Source organism: Eubalaena glacialis, chromosome 5 (assembly GCF_028564815.1).
Source record: "Eubalaena glacialis isolate mEubGla1 chromosome 5, mEubGla1.1.hap2.+ XY, whole genome shotgun sequence".
Classification (NCBI taxonomy): Eukaryota; Metazoa; Chordata; class Mammalia; order Artiodactyla; family Balaenidae; genus Eubalaena; species Eubalaena glacialis.
The window spans coordinates 66092247-66113091 of record NC_083720.1 but is presented as its reverse complement, the minus strand read 5'-3'; the positions used below and the strand labels follow the sequence as shown (position 1 = coordinate 66113091).

The window sequence follows — 20845 nt, the reverse complement described above, 5'->3', positions numbered from 1 at the left end:
ATTTTTTATACAGCAGGTTCTTATTAGTTATCTATTTTATACATATTAGTGTATATATGTCAATCCCAATCTCCCAATTCATCCCACCACCACCACCCATCCACAGGTGACTTTTAAAAATTCCTAATTTAAATAGGTGAATTGCACTAGATCACAGTATATTTGAATATTATGTTGAGGAGGAAAAAATCCCCCTGAACTGAACAGCCCCTCAATATATCTATGTTTTTATCTGATTTTGAAGGTATGATATATACTGTAGTAGTATTCATTAAAAAACAAAACATGATCTTTCCAATAAATAGTATCCATTTTTGGTTAAGTCCAGTGGCTAACTTTCCTTTCTTCTTATTCATTGTAGTTGAGGCAGTCCCAGTCCTACTGCACAGACACAGAATGTCTTCAGGAATGTAAGTAATGATGGGACAGGAGGAGGCTTGGCATTGGGGGCAGAATTAGAGACCAGAATAAGACTGAATTTTTGCCAGAAATTATTCTTACAGTTTGCCCTTTAAGGAAATGGTTCTTAGTAATGTATTTCCTACTTAAATATTTAATTTTTTAACTTAAAAAATTGTGTTTTTTGGTCCTGCCAGAAAAACAAAACCTGTTCATTGAATAAAATTATAAAATCACAGATAAGAAAAAAAAGAAAAGGAAAAACTTCCAGAATAATAAAAGATGACCACTGTTAACAAGTTGGTGTAAACCCTTCCAAGACCCTTCTTTTGGGCAGATACACGTGGAACAGGGCACTTCTGGCTCGTTGAACTGAACACCGAGGCTGCTAGCACAAACCCCTCACTTTGAGAATTTGTGAGTGAAGGAAGGGGAGACCATTTTTTCCCAAGGTTTGGAAGCTTTGGGAGACATTGGAGTCATTCCTTTGGCTCTGACATTAGCATTCTCAAGACGGTAAGGGCAGTAGGGAGGTTTTTTCATGGCTTTATGGGCAGTGGTGATGGTAGAGTGAGAATCAGTGCAGGAAGATGGATCCCGCATGGTGAATGTAGCTGACAGACTTATAATATGAGGCATCTTTTTTTCAGGACAGAAGTAATTTGAGGGATACTTTGAGGGGAAATAATAGCCAATCCAGTCTTATACCATAATAATTTGACTGTAAGAATGGAAGTATGATGTTTACAGGATGGTGAAGACTGGCACAATTCGATTTCATATATACTTAGAAATGTGGGATCAATTTGCATGTGTTGTTTTTCACTACTGTATTGTGAGTATATCAGCATGTATTTACCTTAAAAATATTTACTGACTAAATAATAATTCATTATGGGGATACACCAGTGTTCAAATAATTCCCTTTTGTTGGAATCTTACGTTGCTAATACATTTTTGCTATTATAAATAATGCTTGAACAAACATCCTTTTGCACATTTTAAGGCTTTTGACATATTGCCAGATTGCATTTATTAATAGGCTAGTTGCTTATACTTCACATCTCTGAAGCTGAGCCCCACTTTATTATGTATGCGAAACTAAAACAAAACACAGTAAGGTATCATTATAAAGGAACTTGTTAGTACATTATTAATTACTGGTATTACTGTGTGAACTGGGTATCCCATCAAATTCTGTAAATGTAACAACTTAGAGAAACAGGAGCTAGTACAGTGCCTGGCCCAAAGTAGAAACTTTGTCAGAATGTAGTCCTTTGGTGCAGCAGGGTAATAATTATATGCCTCTGGGCAAGAAAGTAATGGGCAGACTTGCGTTAGGTTTTGGGGATGATGGGTGGTGGTTCCCCAACTCCAGATTTCTTTATGTTGTCTCTTCAGTAGCGTTCATTAATCTGCAGTGTGCCCTCTGATAAGCATCATAAATTTTTGCCTCAGCAGTAAAGCTAAAACGTGTTCTTCCAGTTGAAAATAATCTTATTGAACTCCTTATGGGAAAACAAGTGTTTATTATATTTGTGGTATTTGTGACCCTTGAGCCAGTCCCACCTGTAAACCAAGTATACTCTTATTTCTGTGGGTGAAATTTCACTTCTTTAATCCAAGTATAAAGGCACAACTCTAGAGCTTGAGTATTAATTCAGTTATCTTGGCCAGTCGTTCCACCCCGCCCCAGTTCTTTTAGCATTTGGTGGAAATCCTTTCTAATAGCCATGTCTTTAAATGGTTTAAGCAGTTGTTTCCTCTGAGCGATATATTTACTTTTCTATGTATTCTAAATTTTCACGAATGAGCTTATGCTATTTTCATAAAATATATATTAATCGGATATATAAGGGGTCCCCGCAATATATTAAGGGGTCCCCGCAACCCCTTCTTCTGTTTCAATAATTTGTGAGAATGGCTTACAGAAGGCAGGAAAACAGTTTAATTACTATTACCAGTTTATTACAAAGGATGCAACTCGGGAACAGCCAAATGGAAGAGATGCCTAGGGCAAGGTATGAGGAGAAGGGGTACAGAGCTTCCCTGTCTTCTCTGGGTGCACCACCCTCCCAGCTCCTCCATGTGTTCACCAACCGGGAAGCTCTGTGAACCCCGTTGTTTAGGGTTTTTATGGAGGTTCCATTCCATAGGCATGAATGAGTAAATCATTGGCCATTGGTGAATAACTTGGAAGCTGGAAGTTCCAGCCCTCTAATCACTTGGTCAGACTCCCAGTGAGTCCCCATCCTGAAGCTTTCTGGGGGCCCACTAAGAGTCACCTCATTAACGTCAACTCAGGTATGGTTGAAAGGGGTTTATTATGAATAAGAAAAGACGTTCCTCTCACCCTTATCACTCAGGAAATTCCAAGGATTTTAGCAGCTTTCTGACAGGAACCAGAATAAAGACCAAATATGTATTTCTTATTATTTCATAATATCACAGTATCCATTGTGCCTGCCATGATGTGCTGCATGTATTTGAGATGATTTAATAGAATATGAAGCTCATTACTTCATGTGGTAGCAGAATCTAGTTGCAATCTGTGAACATATCTAGTTGCTGCATGATTCTTTATATTGAGCTACATTCCACTTCATCGTGATGTTTACCCACAGTTTTGTTCGCTAGAGCTGCATAGAATGAGTCTGCCCACTCTTCTGAAAGACTGTCTTTCAGATAAAGAGTTGTATGGAAACCAGCTCTATTGCTAATTTAATTTTGGAGTAAATCAAAAGATGGGTAGATGTTCTGAGGATATTGTAATTACTGTATACAACTCCAAAATCACAGGGTTAAAGCCTGCTGGTGCACTGTCCACTTTCACTGCTGTTCTGTTTCTGCTTTTCCCACTGGAGACCTATATACGTTTATAGAAATAATCCCTCAGGATCTGCCAGCTCTTAGAGCCTCCCTCTCTTTCATCTTCCTGGTGTCCAGCTAAGTTAATAGCTTCATTGTGAATATTCCATTTGACATCTTATTTGTAATACTTTTTCTTGTAACCAAAGACTTAACCCTTGAGCAAAATGGAACCCTGTACTTTGGTGTACAAAGTCCTTTTACATTTTTATGATTTGACATTTTTCTAGACCATAGAGTAGAAAGTATTTTCCCTCTTAAGGCAATTAATTCCTAGGCAGTGAGGGGAACAGACTTTATATCCCGCATGTGATTGTGCTTCTTAATAGCTAGATTACTTGGCACTCTATTAATATTTAGAATATTTAGTGCCAAACAGTTGTCACAATAAAAACCATAGTGGCCAGCTCACTCAAAGGCCCTTTCAGCTCTCTGTGTTGACTTTAAAATAGCTGCTCCTGATATTTGTTTGTATTAGCCGCATGCTGTGTCGGGGAGTTTGAGTAGCATGCCTGTTCTGAGACTTCACAAAGAAGCAGATCTTGTCATAAGGGACTGCAAATAATCACAGAAAGCCTACAGTGACCCCATTCATCTCTATTCCTGGATATTTCAAAAAGTCTAAGTCAGTTCAGATACCCAGTGTCTCCAATCCCAAGACATTTTAGGTTTACTGTTTTTGCTTCATTCAATTTAATGTTTTTCTATATGGTTCAAAAATCAAGAAGTTAATTAGTGTATAGTGAAAAGGTGTCTTCCTACTCATATTCTCCCATCTAACCACGTCCTATCTCTAGGTATTATTGGCCTTCTATGTAGCTTTCCAGAATTTCTTTATGCATGTACAGGCAAAATATATATTATTTGCCCCCCTTTCTTAGTACACACTGTTTTTCACCTGCTTTTTTTCCTCTGTCAAAAAATAGCATATCTCATGGAGACTTCCCTCAACATTGTTTTATAGCTTCATAGTATTTCATTTTACAAATATACCATAATTTTTTTTTTTTTTTTTGAGAATTACGTTTTATTTGATAGACTTGCTGAGGACTTAAGCCTGGAAGACAGCCTCTCAGATGATTCTGAGGGACTGCTCTGAAGAGGTAAGGGAGGAGCCAGGATATATAGGAGTTTCTGCAAGAAACCAGGTAGTAGGAACATCAAAAGATTATTGTTAATTAAAGAAAAACAGGGACTTCCCTGGTGGTCCAGTGGTGAAAACTCCAGGCTTCCACTGCAGGGGATGTGGGTTCAATCCATGGTTGGGGAACCAAGATCCTGCATGCCGTGTGGCGCAGCAAAAAAAAAAAAAGAAAGAAAGAAAGAAAAAAAAAGAAAAACAGACATCTCAAGTTAATGAAGTCAGCGCTTTTCTTTGTACGGGAAGATGCAAGAGTCTGAGTTCATTTAAATCATTCCTTGAATACATACGTACCTTATGAATGAAAAAAAATGTTCCCTGCCAATTCAGTAAACAAAGGATGTTGCAGCCATCAAGCCATCACATTACAGCTGCCTGAGGGTGAGCACTGAGGGAACTCAGCATAGAAATAGGATGCCTGCCATCAGACACTGCAGCCACCACCAGCCCCCCCATAGTGCACCCTGAGGAGACTCAGGATGAGAAAACACAGGAGAGAGATATACCATAATTTCTTAATCAGACACTCTTGGCAGACGTTTAGGTCTGTTTCCAGTTTTTTGTTAATAACCTTGCACAGTATGTCCGTGTGAAAGTACATTCTAGAGCCAATCTTAAGTTTGTGCTACTGCTGTAAACAGAAAAACATTGACTGTGATCAAGAGGTTCGACTATAATTGGTTCAGCTATTGTCCTTTATTCTGAAATGGGCCTTAAGTTATTAGAGAATAAGAGAAATGCTCTTATCAAACCTGGGAAGTCAGGTCAAACCCGCATCCATTTGGCCTTTTAAGTGGAGAGTTCTTCTGCATACTACTGCCCTGCAGAAATTTTAGAGGCACCCTTACTTTTTCTTCCTCCTCCTACCGTAACCAGTCCAGGCAGTCACCAAGTGTTGTGCTTCTTTCATCCTGTTACCATTTGTGTCTGACCCTTTTTCATTCTCACTTCACCATCTTATCCAGTGTAGCTATTCACACAAGGAATTTTCTGCACTCAGTCTTTTCTGTGCTCTAGTTGATCCTAATACTGATTTTAACTAGAGCACAGATTGATAATGGCTGATGTTTATTGAATACCTACTGTGTACCAGCACTGTGCTGCTTTCCATGTACTGACCATTTCTCTTCTATCTTTCTAACTACCCTATGAGGTGATTGTAATATTTCCATTTCACAGATAAGGAAATCGAGGCACAGAGATTATGTATCTAAGAGGTGGTGGAGTCAAACAGCTATGAGATGGTCTCAGTTCTTAAAAAGTTAATGACCTAATTAGGAGAAGTAGGAAACCATTCCTTCAAACTAGAAGTGCTACACTAGTCTAGAGAAGAAAGGAAAGGGTGGGCAGAGAAAATGGAGATTTTTTTACAGACGAGAGAGGGTTGTAGTTAAATGAGATTAGTTGTAATATCATGCCAGATGGGGAAAAATAATCAGTCCCCAGAAGGACTGAGTTTGCAAAGTTGGCAAGTGCTGTTAGCCAAACTAGCATTGAACTATTGCATCAGATTCGTTTGGAAAGCTCTAAAAATATTGTTGATTCCTGACCCCACCCCTGAGCTGCTCCTGAATTAGATGATGTGAGGCAGGGCCTTGGAAACTGTGGCATTGGTATCATCACAGGCTATTCTGATGGGCAGGCAGGCCAGGGAACCACTGGCTAAAGAAGGAAGAAGGAATGGGGTTGACTAGAGCAGGGGATGCTTTTTTTGAGAAATAGTAAGAGGTAATATTGATGAGTAGGGCCACATCTGATGAGGAAGGGCCAGGCTGAAGAGTTCAGAGTTGAAGCAGTAGCAGTGGGAAGTGAGTCACTGGATTAGCCGGCAGAGATGTGTTAAGAGCAGTGTTTTTTAAGCAGACTTTTTTGGCAGCAGTATGCAGGAAGGAAAGGCTGCAATAGGAACCAAGCTAGGAGACAGTTATGGGGAACTAGGAGTCGTATTATCACTATGAGAGTCTTAAAATGGAGTGGGCATTTTGTCAGGGTTGCTTTGTCTAGAAATAGGCATTAGTAAATTTGTGATCTGAGGTTTAACTCTCTGAAGTTTCACAATCTTTTACCTCTGAAGAGTATCAAAAAGTAAGGGACCCATTTTCCAAATTGAATAACATAAGAATTGGCGTTGGGCTTACACTTCTGGTCTGTACAATTAATCTAGCATTTTACTTCTGAAAGGACACTATAAGAAGTGATCATGTATAGAAGGCACAGTTATCTTTCTCTGACTACCTTTAAATAATCTAGTTTTACCTAACAGCTAGTTATAAGTTTATTTATCAAAATCCTTTTAAAATCTGTATTTTCCAATTTTCATTTTTTTAATTTAATTTTATTTTTTGGCTGCGTTGGGTCTTCGTTGCTGCTCGTGGGCTTTCTCTAGTTGCGGTGCGTGGGCTTCTCATTGCAGTGGCTTCTCTTGTTGCGGAGCACGGGCTCTAGGTGCATGGGCTCAGTAGTTGTGACATGTGAGCCCTAGAGCATGTGGGCTTCAGTAGTTGTGGCACTCGGGCTCAGTAGTTGTGGCTCACGGGCTCTAGAGCGCAAGCTCAGCAGTTGTGGTGCATGGGCTTAGTTGCTCCGCGGCATGTGGGATCTTCCCGGACCAGGGCTCGAACCCTTGTCCCCTGCATTGGCAGGCGGATTCTTAACCACTGTGCCACCAGGGAAGTCCCTGTATTTTCCATTTTTACTACCCATAGGAGTAGTAATTTTCAGGGATCTGTCTTCTAATGTGATACTGTCAGAGATTATGACATAGCAAAGAAGTTAAGAGCACAGTCTATGGAATGAAACCACTGTATTTAAATCCCAGCTTTGCGACATGCCAACTGTATGACATTGGGATTTAACTCCCACTATTCCTCACTTTCCTCATTTATAAAATGAAGATATGATAGTACCGACCATAAAATAAGATTGTTGAGGAACTCCCTGGCGGTCCAGTGGTTAGGACTCGGCGCTTTCACTGCGGTGTCTGGGGTTCAATCCCTGGTTAGGGAACTAAGATCCTGCAAGCCTCCAGGCATGGCAAAAAAATAAAAATTGTTAAAAGGAATTAAGAGAGAATGCCTGGTTCAAAGTAACCACTCAACTTTTAGCTATTATTTAGTAATAAAAATAATAGTGTTTGATTTTTAAAAAAATACCATTCTTGGAGCAGCTTAAAGGACAGAATTAGAGGAGACAAGAGTAGGTATGGGGAGATCAGTTAAGAGACCGGACAAGAAGTGATGGTAGGTTGAGCAAGTGTGGGCACGGAGCTAAAAGTGGACAGACTTGAGTGATATTTAGGAAGTAAATATTTACTTCCTAAATATCACTCGACAGAAACTTCATGATGGGTTAAATAGAGTGTTGTTGAGGGAATAAAAGGTGTTTTCATAGGTTTCTGGCCTAGGCAGTTGGATGGATAGAAATCCAATTTGGTAGGGCATGGAGGATGGGGCAGGGGAGATGCTCATGATTTTAGTTTGGGATATTGAGTATGTTAAGTGCGAGGTGGGATTCAGGTACGTTTTTAAGAAGCATTGGCTCTACAGTACATCACAGTTTAGGAACTGTTGATATAAAGATTTAAAAAAAAAATAGAGAACTACTGATGTAGATAGATAATTGGATACTGGGTTTGAAGTTCAGGGAAGTTGGGGCTGAATATAAATTTAGGTGTGGTCTGCATACAGAAGGTAAGTGAAGCCACAGGTGAGGATGATAGTATGCAGAGAAAGAAGAGAAGGGAACCTAAAGCTGACCATGAGGAATTCCAAAATGTAAAAGCCAGGAAGAGGAAAATGAGCATGTAAAGGAGTGGCTAAGTGTTAGAAAGAAAATCTGGCAGTGGTAATGGCACAGAATACAAAGGAAGAAAGTGTTTTAAGGAGAGCATGGTCATGGAAAATGAGGACTGAAATTACCCATTAGGCTTAGCAGCCTGCAGGTGTCATAGGTGACCTTTCAAAGAGTTGTTTGAATGTTGATGGAGGTAGATGCCAACCTAAGGAGTGAGTGGGAGGTAGTGAAGTGTAGATGTAAATATAGACCACTCTCGAGAGGTTAGCTTTGATAGCTGGACAGAGGAGGTTGAGGGAGAGATATATATATTTTTTAAATATGGGAGAAACTTTATCATGTTTAGGTGATTATGGGATGGCTGCAATGGAGAAGAGGGTGTTGAATTCACAAGAGAGAGGATAATGGATAAATTTCTGCAAGAGTGATGGGATCCAAAACTTAAGTGGAGAAATTGGTTTTTAGTTATGAAGGGAGGCACATATAATAGGAGGGAACAAGGAAAGGAATGAATATGGATATAGAGGGGGGACATGCTGATTCATTGTGTGATAAGCATTGCAAATTGATGACCCCTGAGTACTGTGTTACTTGTTTCTGGAGAAGTGATTGGGTTGGAACAGAGACTAGGTTCCTCTCCAGTCTGCTCTTGGGATAGCTCAGCTCTTTGCTTGACTTTGTCCCCTTTGGCCTCAGCAGTGCCACCTCGGCCCTGGGCCCGTGGACCTCAATGTAATGCATAATGCATCTGCTTAGTTTCAGAATCTTGTCTGGATTTCTTTTACTTTTTCCTGAGGCAGTGAGACCAAAACCAAACATTTATACTTAGTCTTGACAGGCTATTTAAATCTAATCTTCTAGAATTTTCATTTTTGATACTTTGAGTTCTCTAATATACATTTCATTGATTAGAAATTTGTTAAGTTCATACCATGAACTAGGCACTGTGCTAGGTACTTGTTATTCAGAAATAAATATTTAAGTTATGGCTGCTTTAAGGAGCTGGAAAGACTGATACCTACACAGAAACCTGACTTTTTTCTCTTGATAAAGGCATAGACTATAATATCTAGATAAGAATCCAAATTCTTTTTGCAAAAAAGAATGCCAAATTAATATCTATTTGTTTGAGAATGTCATAAAGGGATATTAATTCATATATTATACAACGTAGATGTCCCCTTTTCCTTAAGCTCTGTTATTTTTTCATGCTCCTTCTGTAATTAAAATGCATAGTCCCCTCACCCCTAGAGTGTCTCAACTGTGTATCATGTGGTCTTAACGTGAGGTCTGTAGATCTCAGTATATCTATGGATTGGTGGCTTTGTGGGTCCATGAATCTTCTGCAATTATATGCAAAATTGTTGAATGTGTATACATGGATTCTTATAGTGGAAAGAGAGTCCTTTTTTATCAAATTCTCAAAGGATTCTATTGCCCCAAAATACTAAGAACTACTATACTATTAAAAATCTTTATTTAATAGGCTCTGGCTTATGAGTATTTTACACCATTTACCATTTAGATTTTCTCACAGGAGGAAAGGGAAATTGAAGCTGTAATATTTAATAATTCTTAAAATTACTAATGCATTTTTTTAAATAATATAGTTTTTGAAGTTGCTATTTAAACATTAGGATTTGTTTTTACATTTATCTAACAATATTATAATTTTTCTACAGTTTTGGTTGCAAATACATTTTCTGTTTGTCTTTAGTACCAGGACCCCCTAGTGATAATGGCATCAGTATTACCATGATCTTGATGGCCTGGATGGTTATTGCAGTGATCTTGTTTCTACTGAGACCTCCTAATCTAAGAGGATCCAACCTAACTGGAAAACCAACCAGTCCTCATAATGTAAGTGTTGTGGATTAGAAATGTTTTGGGGTGGGGGGATGGGTGTGGCCTGGGAAAGGGGAGGAGTTTGTTTTGACGGAAATATCTGAATTAGCAAAGGGAAGATTTAGCTCACGGAGTAAGTTCTTCCTATGTACTCCTAGTAAATCTTGAAACCCCAAATGGCTTAGTCTTCGTGGAGTTACATTTAGAGAGAAGTACAGACCAGTAGCCCCCAAATCATTTTAAGATGAATTCCAATCTTTACTCACGTGAGAAACATAAAAAATGATCCAGTTCGTAATAATCCACAGCAGTATTTCTCAAATCTCAGTCTTCCACTACCCAGTTCTATCCACAGTTCAAATGTTTCTACACACACATTCTTCATTTTCTCCCCTTCTGTCCTCACTATTAAATACAACAGAGACACTGAGCCTCTCTGGCTAAACCTGTTTTCCCATCCTATTTCTCTCAACTTCATTCTTCCAGTTCTGCATCACAATAGGTCAACTGAGCTGGGAAAAGGAGAGGTAGGAATCATTCATGTTGATAAATCTTGATAGTCATGATTACAGCCGTTTTTAGAACCTAACTGAAAGTATGATAAAGTGACCCAACAAGGAGTTTTTGATAGAGCCTCCATTAAAGGATTCCTTTAATCATTTTCAGAACCAGTGTTTATATTTTTTTCTTTCCCATTTGATTTGGATATTACCTCTAAAAATATTTCCATGATGGATTTACTTGTTGAACACCAAATTATCCCACTAATTCCCTTCTCCAACCTAAAATAATTGCTTCTTTTCCCCAGTCCTTCGTTGTTACTATTAAAAAGAAGTTTGGTTAGACCAATTGCTTATAGAGGAGAAAGCAAATGTGCAGTGTTAACTGGTCAGTGCTTTGGGTTTTTTTAGGATTAAAACATTTATATATGTAGCATGGTGACTTTAGTTAAGAAAGAAGGCATCATTAACACTATATAAAATGCCTTAAATTTATTTTAGGGTTTTCTTGGAGAGGAGGGTATCCATAAAACAGCTTGTATATTGTCTTGATAAAGTGCTTTCTCCTAAGCCGTTTTTCTTACTTTCTGTGCGCAGTTTTAATACTTTCATATCAAAGAGCAACATCCTCAATGTTTGGAACTAAAGAAACCCAACTCAATTAGAAGCCATTCAAAAGTGACAGTCCTCTGAACCTTAGTTCATTGTAGACCAGCAGTTCTAAAAATAATAGTCCCACAGCTCTAGGAATAAGCAAGAGAACATATTGACTAATTCCAAGTAGAAAAATTCATTATCCTCAACTAGGGCCTCATATAGCATGTCAGAGTAAATAAATGGAATCTTCCTGAAGATTCCTAAAAGGTCTGCTCTTTCCTTTACAGTTCAGAAGCTTTCTATTACAAGTAACAAAAATCTGTTCAGCCTGGTTTAAGTAATTGGCTTCATTGGTTTACACATTAAAAAATCCAGAGGTAGGATTACTGTTTAGAAAGTTTAACAGCATCATCAAAGACCTGGGTTCTTTCCTCAGACCATTAGCTTTATTCCAAGGTGGGCTCCCTTTCTGGTCCCTATAGGGCGGCTGCCAGTTGCAACTGGTGCCACATACTTCCTCATTGACTGACATTCTGTAGTGAGAAATACAAGTCTTTAGCTTCACTTTGATTGTACTGTACTCAGTCACCTTAGCAAGAGGGATGAGACTACCTTGATTGGTTTAAATATCACCTCTGGAGCTGTCAGGGAGAGCACTTTTACCTAAGTCAATATCACTGTTACAAAATTTTCCTTTCTTCCATGCTACAAGGAAGAAAGAGACAAACATCGGTGAATCACAGTGTTAATCTAGTGCTCCCTTGTGCAAAAACGTACAAGAGGTCCAAATAAGTATATGATTTGGGATGGGAAGGTGAGGGGCATTGCTGCTCAATTCTTACTGTATATGTTAGACTGGTTGCACTGGGAGATTTAAGAAGTCAATTTCATAATTTCTCTCTCTTTAATGCCAGGGACAGGATCCACCAGCCCCTCCTGTGGACTAACTTTGTGGATATGGGAAGTAAAAATAGTTAACACCTTGCACGACCAAATGAACGAAGATGACCAGAGTACTCTTAACCCCATTAGAACTGTTTTTCCTTTTGCATCTGCCATATGGGATGGTATTGTTTTCATGAGCTTCTAGAAATTTCACTTGCAAGCTTATTTTTGCTTCCTGTGTTATCACCTTTCCTGTATTTGAGTAAATGATACATTAAAAAGTTACATGGGGCTTTTTTGGTTATCCTAAACTTAAACATTCCATTCATTCTGTTTGTAACTGTGATCATAATTTTTGTGATAATTTCTGGCCTGATTGAAGGAAATTTGAGATCTCTACATTTAAATATTTTAAATAGTTTTGATGGGTTTAAAGATTTTTTTTAATAAGGTATTTATAAAGTTATTTGGGGTTATCTGAGATTGTATGAAAGAAAATTAGAACCACATTGTATTTACACTTAACCTTGGTAGTTTATTTGTGGATGGCAGTTTTCTCTAGTTCTTGGGACTGTGACAGCCTTTGGAATATTTTACAAGTTACAGCTGAAATCTATATCATCCACTACAACTGGCTTACGTGGCAAAGAAAAGGAGGAAAGAAGAAATGAAGTAATTGTTTACTAAGTTTTTATTCCCATAAAAATGTCTAATATAAGAAAACTTAAACATGATTTAAATATGGTGGATCATTTACAGTCTATTATATGAAATTTGTAAGCCACTGTATACTAGCCTTACACAGTTCATGAAAGGAGGAAAAAATTTAATTCTTTCTGCATTTGCCAGGTGTAATCTATACAGTAATAATTTAAGCTATAATTTATTTTTGAAGTGGGTGCCTCTCAGGAAGCTGCTTTTCTGTTGTAAAACTTCCCTGTTAAATGAAACTATCTTAAAGCTGTATTGGGGGCCTGTTTGGTTACTGATATTTGAATGCTGTTTACTTATTTACTCTATTGTTTTCTTTGAAGAAAAAATTTTGAATCTTGTTATCTTTCTGACTTTAAACAATATTTAATGAATTCTTGGTTTACTCCAAGGGAAAAGGAGGAAAATGAGAAACAATCAAGGATCTTTTTTTTTCTCAACCTCTGTCTCATTCTTGTTTGGTAATAGGATGGATTGGGGTGGGGAGGAGCATTAATATAAGTAAAAATTTGAAATGTGTAATGTAAAAGGTTGCATTGTTTTTTTTTTCAGTTTGATAGAAAATGAATACAAAGGGCATAAAAAAATTCTGCATGACCTGTGTGGTTATGGAATTTTTTCCTAGCAAGTGATTGCAGATGATTTATGGGGGCTAGAAGATATTTTGCTATCAATGTAAGGATTTTCCCCCCCTAGATCACTTTAGCTTTTCACTGTATAGATCTGAGAAATTACTTGTATGAATTGAATAAACTTCTCTATATCATTGTACTGTTTAATAGAGTCTCTGATACAATTATGTGATGCTCATAGGGTATTTTTTCCCCTTTATTATGATTATATTCTAGGCTATAAACACTGTAAGGGCTTCATTTCATTATATAATCCATTACTGACTGCTTGCATTCCTCCTGTGCATCTTGGCTTTGTCCTCAACTTCTTGAAATGATATAACCTACTCTTAATTACTTGTGTTAATTGAGGGGTATTGTAACACAGGTAAGTCAAATTCTGGATAAATGAACACCATAGATTTAAGGTTTTTTCTCTCAATATGGCCTATTGGAAGCCTTCCCAGCTCTACAGCTCTTAAAGCATTTAAAGCAGAGAGGCAGGAATGGCTTAAGATGGAGCCAAATCCCTATAAGCATTCCTTTTTCTGTCCTTGCCCCTGAACTTTGAAGGCTAGCACATATCTCCTAACAATCTGCTGTCTAAGCTGCTAGAAGGCTAGTCTCTGGATGAGATACTGATGTGTTCACTGAATCTGTGGCTCACAAATAATTAAGAATTGACTTTGGTTGAAGAAGTGGCTATGACATGGAAACAGAATGTCGAGTGTTAGCTAGAGACCTGGAAATCTGGGTTCTTGTTCCTAGTTCTTCATTTCTGTCGCATACACTTAATTGATATTACATTAGAATATTAACCTTTTCCTATATGGACCATCTATTTAATTAGTAACGAAAGTTTTTAGTGAAGTATTTAGTCTTGGTTTTTTTGCTTGTAAAATTTCTCTGCACTCCTGACAAAGACAGTGTGCAATAGCACATAAAGTATTTCTATTAACCTAACTAGTAATTCATATTATTCTCTTTAATTCCTAAAGCTTCTACATGTGGCCTTTTTATTGAGCACACTCTTATTCATTACTTGGCTTGTAAACATTCACCTGAACTGTGGCTACAGTCATTTTTAAATAATCTGGAAAAAAGAAAGATAAAGCTTCACATTTTAATCACTTTTGGCTCTTAAACATTCCACAAATGCCATTAAGAGTTTATTTTGTTTTAGAGTTATTTAATGTTCTTTTATGCAAAATAATGTTTTTTTGCTTTCCACGTGGAAAAAGTTAACATTGGAACTGTGTATAGTAAAAGTTTTTATCGTGTATTTATCCAAACACTATCCCATGGTCAGCAAGTCATATTTTAAACTACTTGGAGAAAGTTTCAGAAGTAACTATTAAATACAGCTCTTCCATGGTTACTTTTAGTGTCTTTGTGGTATGCGATATTACAGTGTTTATAGAATTATCTATATCTTACATCTTCAAAGGAACCTCAGAAGTCTCTCACCCTGAATCAAAGTCTGTCACTCTAAATGAATATGTGCTAAAATTTGACCAGCTCAGCTTAAGACACAGAACAGCAACTTGACGGAGAAATGGAGAGAGTTTAAGTTAATGGGTTAAATTTTTGTTGTTGCAATAGTAGGTTTAGTCTTAACATTATAATATTTCTAAATGAAAAGTCATATGTATTTGTTACCATGTCTGATGATTACTTTGTTAAAAGCAAAGGTGGTCATGTGATGTACCAAATGTTAATTGCTGTTTTTAAATGTTTAAATCATGCCAAACAAATCATGTCTGTGCCATCCAGGGTTTATTGTAATCTTTTACTGAGTACTTGGATTGGGATAAAGGGCTTGTACTATGCACTTTTTATTAATGAATAAATAGAAAACATTAGTAACACTCACTGTTTTCTGTTTGGCTTTTGTGGGAAGAGAAGTGAGCATCTCTTGCTTAGTAACATGTTAACATCCATTATTAAACAGTTTCTTTGTAAGATTTTTTACCCCTAACTAAAAATTCCTAAGATGAACTTTGAGTTACAAGAAGAATATTTATGTAATAACAGTATGGGGCCAGTATTCAGAAGTAAGGATTCTAAGAATCTCTAGGAAATTAGGTTGCAATTACATTTCTTTTGTTATTTTTTTATTTCTTCCTAGAATACAGGTTCAATAGACATTTGCTTTGAGGGTATAATATCCAATCGTGTTAATTATTTGAGCGGACATATGTTACTCAAAAGGAGCTAGACATGTAACTGTACTGAAAACACACAAAACTGAAAGTTTGCATTTGCTTTATGACCTGGAATGCATCTAGATACTAAAGATCAGGGACTGACCTGGTGGTCCAGTGGGTGAGACTCTGCACTCCCAGTGCAGGGGGCCCGGGTTCTATCCCTGGTCGGGAAACTAGATCCCACACTCATGCCGCAACCAAAGAACCCACATGCCACAACTAAACATGCCGCAACGAAGATCCCACATGCCGCAACTAAGACCCAGCGCAGCCAAAATAAAGAAATAAATAAATAAATATTAAAAAAAAAAAAGATCATTAATACCCATACACATAAAAATAGTATAGTTTTTCTGGTATGATACTTAAGTGTTAAAATAGCAAAATTTGTGAAATATATAACTTTCTGGAGATAGTGACAAAGTTTCAATCTAAACTTTGTCACTGTATGTCAGTGCATATCTGAATCCCCAGCAAAACTGTTTTCATTAAATGGCTCTGCAATACTAGTTTTCCACCCAGAAAATGGAATTCTAATAAAATAAGTTTTTGATCCCTGCCATTTCATCTGATAGTTTTCTCAACTCAGAATCTCAATTTATAAAATTGGTTCTCCCCCACCCCCCAAAATGTTCTGTAAACACCAACCATGATTATCTCCCATGTTTAGGTTTTTTAAAAACTGGAGTTATCAATGTGACTTTTCCTCACAAGGAACTTAACCCTGCATATCTTTTCTCAAACAAATTGATTACGTTTGTTCAATAAACATTTCAACAAGTGTTTATTGCTTAACTGTTTATGCTTTAAAATGGGTGTTATTCAGGCCTAGATTATAGAAACCATTTTAAGCCATCAGACACTAAATTGAGATGTCTGTTGATAGGGAGGAGGGAGATGTCTGGAGGCAGGGAAAATGTAGGGGTGCAGAACAATACGTGTAGTTTTAAGAATCAAGCAACTTTCATATCAAGTAAGACTTATTATTCCCTTATACAAAACTGCTTATTTCTAGAAAATTTAGGAATGAGAAAAAAGTTATTTACAGTCCTTGTGATGCCAGAGGTCTGACCTCTTAAATATATGGTCCTACACCCTACACTGCTCATAAGCTAAACTCAGGCTATGTCTTGATAATGAAAGGATTTAAATTGCATTGTTTCTATTCACTTTGAAAAACTGAGCAGAATTAAAGAACATAAGTACCACATAGCAGATTCAGCATTGTGGAAAAATCTGTGTTGTGTTTAAAGAAATGTATCTGTTATATAGTCACTCATTAATTCAGTGCCAAAGGAAGAGATGCTTTTATAATACATACAAAAGGCATTACCCTAGACTGAATGCAGCTTTCCCTGACAACTAATTAGTATGTAAACATTAAACTTTGGAAGTCTGGATGTCATAAAGGGGATTCCTTACAATCCAGCAAGTACAATTTTGTGGTTAAAACATACAGGACGGGGACTTCCCTGGCGGTCCAGTGGTTAAGACTTCGCCTTCCAATGCAGGGGGTGCGGGTTCGATCCCTGGTTGGGGAGCTAGGGTCCCACATGCCTTGGGGGCCAAAAAACCAAAACATAAAACAGAAGCAATGTAACAAATTCAATAAAGACTTTAAAAAAATGGTCCACATCAAAAAATCTTAAAAAAAAGAAAACCAAAAAAACCATACAGAACAGATGTGAATCTTGACACCAGGACACCAGAGCCACCCTAACAAATGGATTAAGATTTCTATCCTTCCAAATGTTCTTAGCCTTCATGTTTATCCAACAACCTTTTTTAAAGACTAGATTTCACCCTATTTTATCTCACACTGCTGCTTTGACAACATCCTCTTACCTTCCCGGAATTTCACTAACAAATGCCTGTTGAAAGTTGGCAGTGTCAGGCTTCAAACATGATTCTGCTAACCAGAACTAAATCAGAAAATAGAAGGCTTAAGGAAATCTTGGGCTAAATAAAGTAATACTGAAAATTATAGTTTCTCCAGTAAAGGATGAGTGGGGCTTATAATTTTCTCCCACCACAACATCTAAGGAATTTTTTCATTGTGTCACAATAGTTTCAGAACTCAGAGTCACATAAATGGACGTAAATTGGCAACAATTAAGTTTGAATAACTTGTGCCCTCTTGTATTAATAGTTCCTGATGCCAATCTCTGAAAGCATCAAAGATATTCAAAGGGTATTTCTGTTGAAGAAAGATACCCGACTTTGATCTTCTTTCTTTCTTATTTTTTTTTGAAGAATCAATTTTATTTATTTATTTATCGTTGGTTGCGTTGGGTCTTCATTGCTAAGCTCAGGCTTTCTCTAGTTGCGGCGAGCGGGGGCTAAGATACTCTTCGTTGCAGTGCGCGGGCTTCTCATTGCGGTGGCTTCTCTTGTTGCGGAGAACGGGCTCTAGAGCACAGGCTCAGTAGTTGTGGCGCACGGGTTTAGTTGCTCCGCGGCATGTGGGATCTTCCCGGACCAGGGATTGAACCCGCGTCCTCTGCATTGGCAGGCGGATTCTTAACCACTGTGCCACCAGGGAAGTCCTACATTGATCTTCTTTATCACATGTTTGCATCCAGTTCTCAAACTTCTATTTTCATTGTAGCAATCTTCTCATGTACAATAAAAATAGTATTGTTGATAGTGTTTAGACTTGGGGAAAAATGCTAAATAAGCTAGCTTTGTGTGAACCGGGCATGGTAAACAATTTATTCAGACTTTTAGTTTTTCTCACAACTAAAAAAAAATATGCCAGAAGCCAAAGTATATAGTGATAGCTTGTAGAGATTCTCAAACTTTCTGGTTTGGGGACCCCAAGGAGGTTTTGTTTATATGGGTTATATCTATCAATACATACTATGTCTAAAATTAAAACTGAGAACACTTAAAAGTATTATTTTAAAGCAACAATACACCCAATACATGTTAAAATATTGTCAATGAAAATAACCATTTTCTACAATGAAAATTTAATGAAAAGAGTGGCACTGTTTTACAATTTTGCAAATCTCTTTAATGGCTGGCTTAATAGAAGAAAGCTGGGTTATCATTTCTACTTCTGCATTCAATCTGTTGCAATAAGTTCCCTTCTTATGAAACTATATATGTTAGCTTTCAGTAACTAAAAGACTAATGGCATTTTAAGCAGCCTATGCCTTGACTAAGGAATACAAGCTATGTGACCCTTGGGCAGCCTACTTAATTTGGAGCATCACTTTCCTCATTTATTTATCAGATATAATACTACTTTACACCAAACTGAAGTGAGAAATGAAATGTGTGTAAAAATGCTTTGTAAAGCCTTAAATATTGTTATGTAAGGGCCTTCACCATCCCAACACACACACATACACACAACTCTTCCTTTTCAAAACCTTTGTATGGAAACTATGGATTTCAGACACTTCCACTGAATTTCCATTGGAAGGAATTCACCCTACTAGGACTAAACAATGGCACCTTTAGGAATATGGAATGTGAAAAACAGTAAATATTAAATATAATATCACAGTTTCCAATCAATAGTTTTAAATCCTTGGAAGGTAAACTGGAAAGCAAATTTTGACTAATAAGTGAACAAATCCATTGCAAGAAAAGCTAAAGAGCAAACTATTAGAGCAGTGGTTCTCAACTTTGGCTGCACACTGCATTCACCTAGAGAGCGTTAAAAACCACTGACGCCTTGACCTCAGAGATTCTAGAATGGGGTTAATTGGTATGAAGTTTGGCCTAAGCATCTACAGGTGATTCCAATGGCAGCTAAGGGTGAGAACCACTGACCATAAAGAATGTTAAACCTTGTGCTTAGTTCTAGAGATGAAAAACAAAATAGAAACAAAAGTGAAAATTAATCATTTCCTTCATTCTAATTGATTTCTATGTATGGGCAGGGAATTCACTGAAACCTTGAATTCCATTGCAGTAGAATTGTATTTTATAGTGATATTTAACAGTTTTTCCTGATGCCTAAAAATAACGCTTTTTTATTTTGCCAATATTTTTTTTCATGGGTGTGAGGAAGGGAGATGTCATCCTTCAGGGATGGCTGTAACAGAGGCCTGTTCAGTTAATGTGAAGATTCTGTGTTTTTTTGTTTTAAAAAAGCCATGAAACAAAAACACCACTGTCATAAAAAGGAATAAAGGTAAGATTATTACTTTGTAAGGAGTTGGGTCAAAATTATGTTAATAGGGTAAATGATTCATTCTTCACATAACTAGAATTTATGATCTTCAGAAAAAACGAATTCTCATGGTGGTAAGATCATTTGTTTTTAGTCCCTGTCATCAAGAAGTTTATACTCTATTTACAGGGGGCAGACAAATACAAAAGCTAACAATATTATTTCAAGGACTGCTAATTGCTAAAGAGAAGTTGAAATACAATCAAGGTAAAAGAGCTTTCTGAAGAGATGACATTTGAGTTGAGAACTGAATGATGCAGCTATGCAAAGATCTGGGCAGTCTTCCAAGAGAAACAACAAATACAAAGGCCCTGAGACTGAAACAGACGTGACATTTTCAAGGGACCAGAATAAGGCCAGATGACTGGTACAGCATGAGATCAGAAGTAAGGTCTACATCTTGTAGGATCTTGGAATCCAAAACTTCGGGGAATTCCCTGGCAGTCCAGTGGTTAGGACTCCATGCTTTCACTACCCGGGGCTGGGTACAGTCCCTGGGTGAGGAACTGGGATTGCACAAGCCGTGTGACGCGGCCAAAAAAAAAAAAAACCCAAAACAAACTGAAGACTTTGGATTTTATTATGAGTATAAAAGCCATTAGGGCAGGGGGTGGGGGATAAATGATATGATTTATGACTTATAATCTCACTCTGGCTGCTGTGTGGAAGATAAACTGTGCATCAAGAATGAGGCAGGAAGCCACTGGAGTCCAGATAAGAGATGCTAGTGGCTTTGAGTAAGGGTGTGGCAGTGCGATTATAAGAAAAGATCAGATCTGGGATATATTTTGGAGGTAGAGCCCGTAGGTCACAGTGACGGCCAGCAAGGAATGGGAGGGAAGAGAGAAAACAAGAATGGCATCTAGTTTGGGGGCTTGAGCAACTGGGTGATTGATGTTAACGGATTGAGATGAGAAAGGTTTATGGTAAGGGAAATGAAGGGTGAGAAGGAACAGATTGGAAGCAAATATTAGTTTGGATACAGGTTAACTTGCTGGAATAAAGAGACTCCAGTGGCTTAAACCAGATAGACTTAAGTTGCCTTTCATGTAACAGCTCAAAGATATAAGCAGTCTAGGGCTGATGTATTTGCTTCAGGTATT

At 37.5% G+C, this 20845-nt stretch overlaps 1 protein-coding gene across 1 annotated transcript in view; it reads left to right on the top strand.

Moving 5' to 3' along the window:
* SMIM14 (small integral membrane protein 14) overlaps nt 1-13934 on the top strand; it is a 62297-nt gene extending 48363 nt beyond the window's left edge. The window contains exons 3-5 of the mRNA XM_061191331.1: nt 362-410; nt 9918-10060; nt 12057-13934. Of these exons, the coding sequence (XP_061047314.1) occupies nt 362-410; nt 9918-10060; nt 12057-12089 (225 nt within the window). The 3' untranslated portion in view covers nt 12090-13934. The remainder of the gene's footprint in view (nt 1-361; nt 411-9917; nt 10061-12056) is intronic.
* The last annotated feature ends 6911 nt before the right edge of the window (nt 13935-20845 follow it).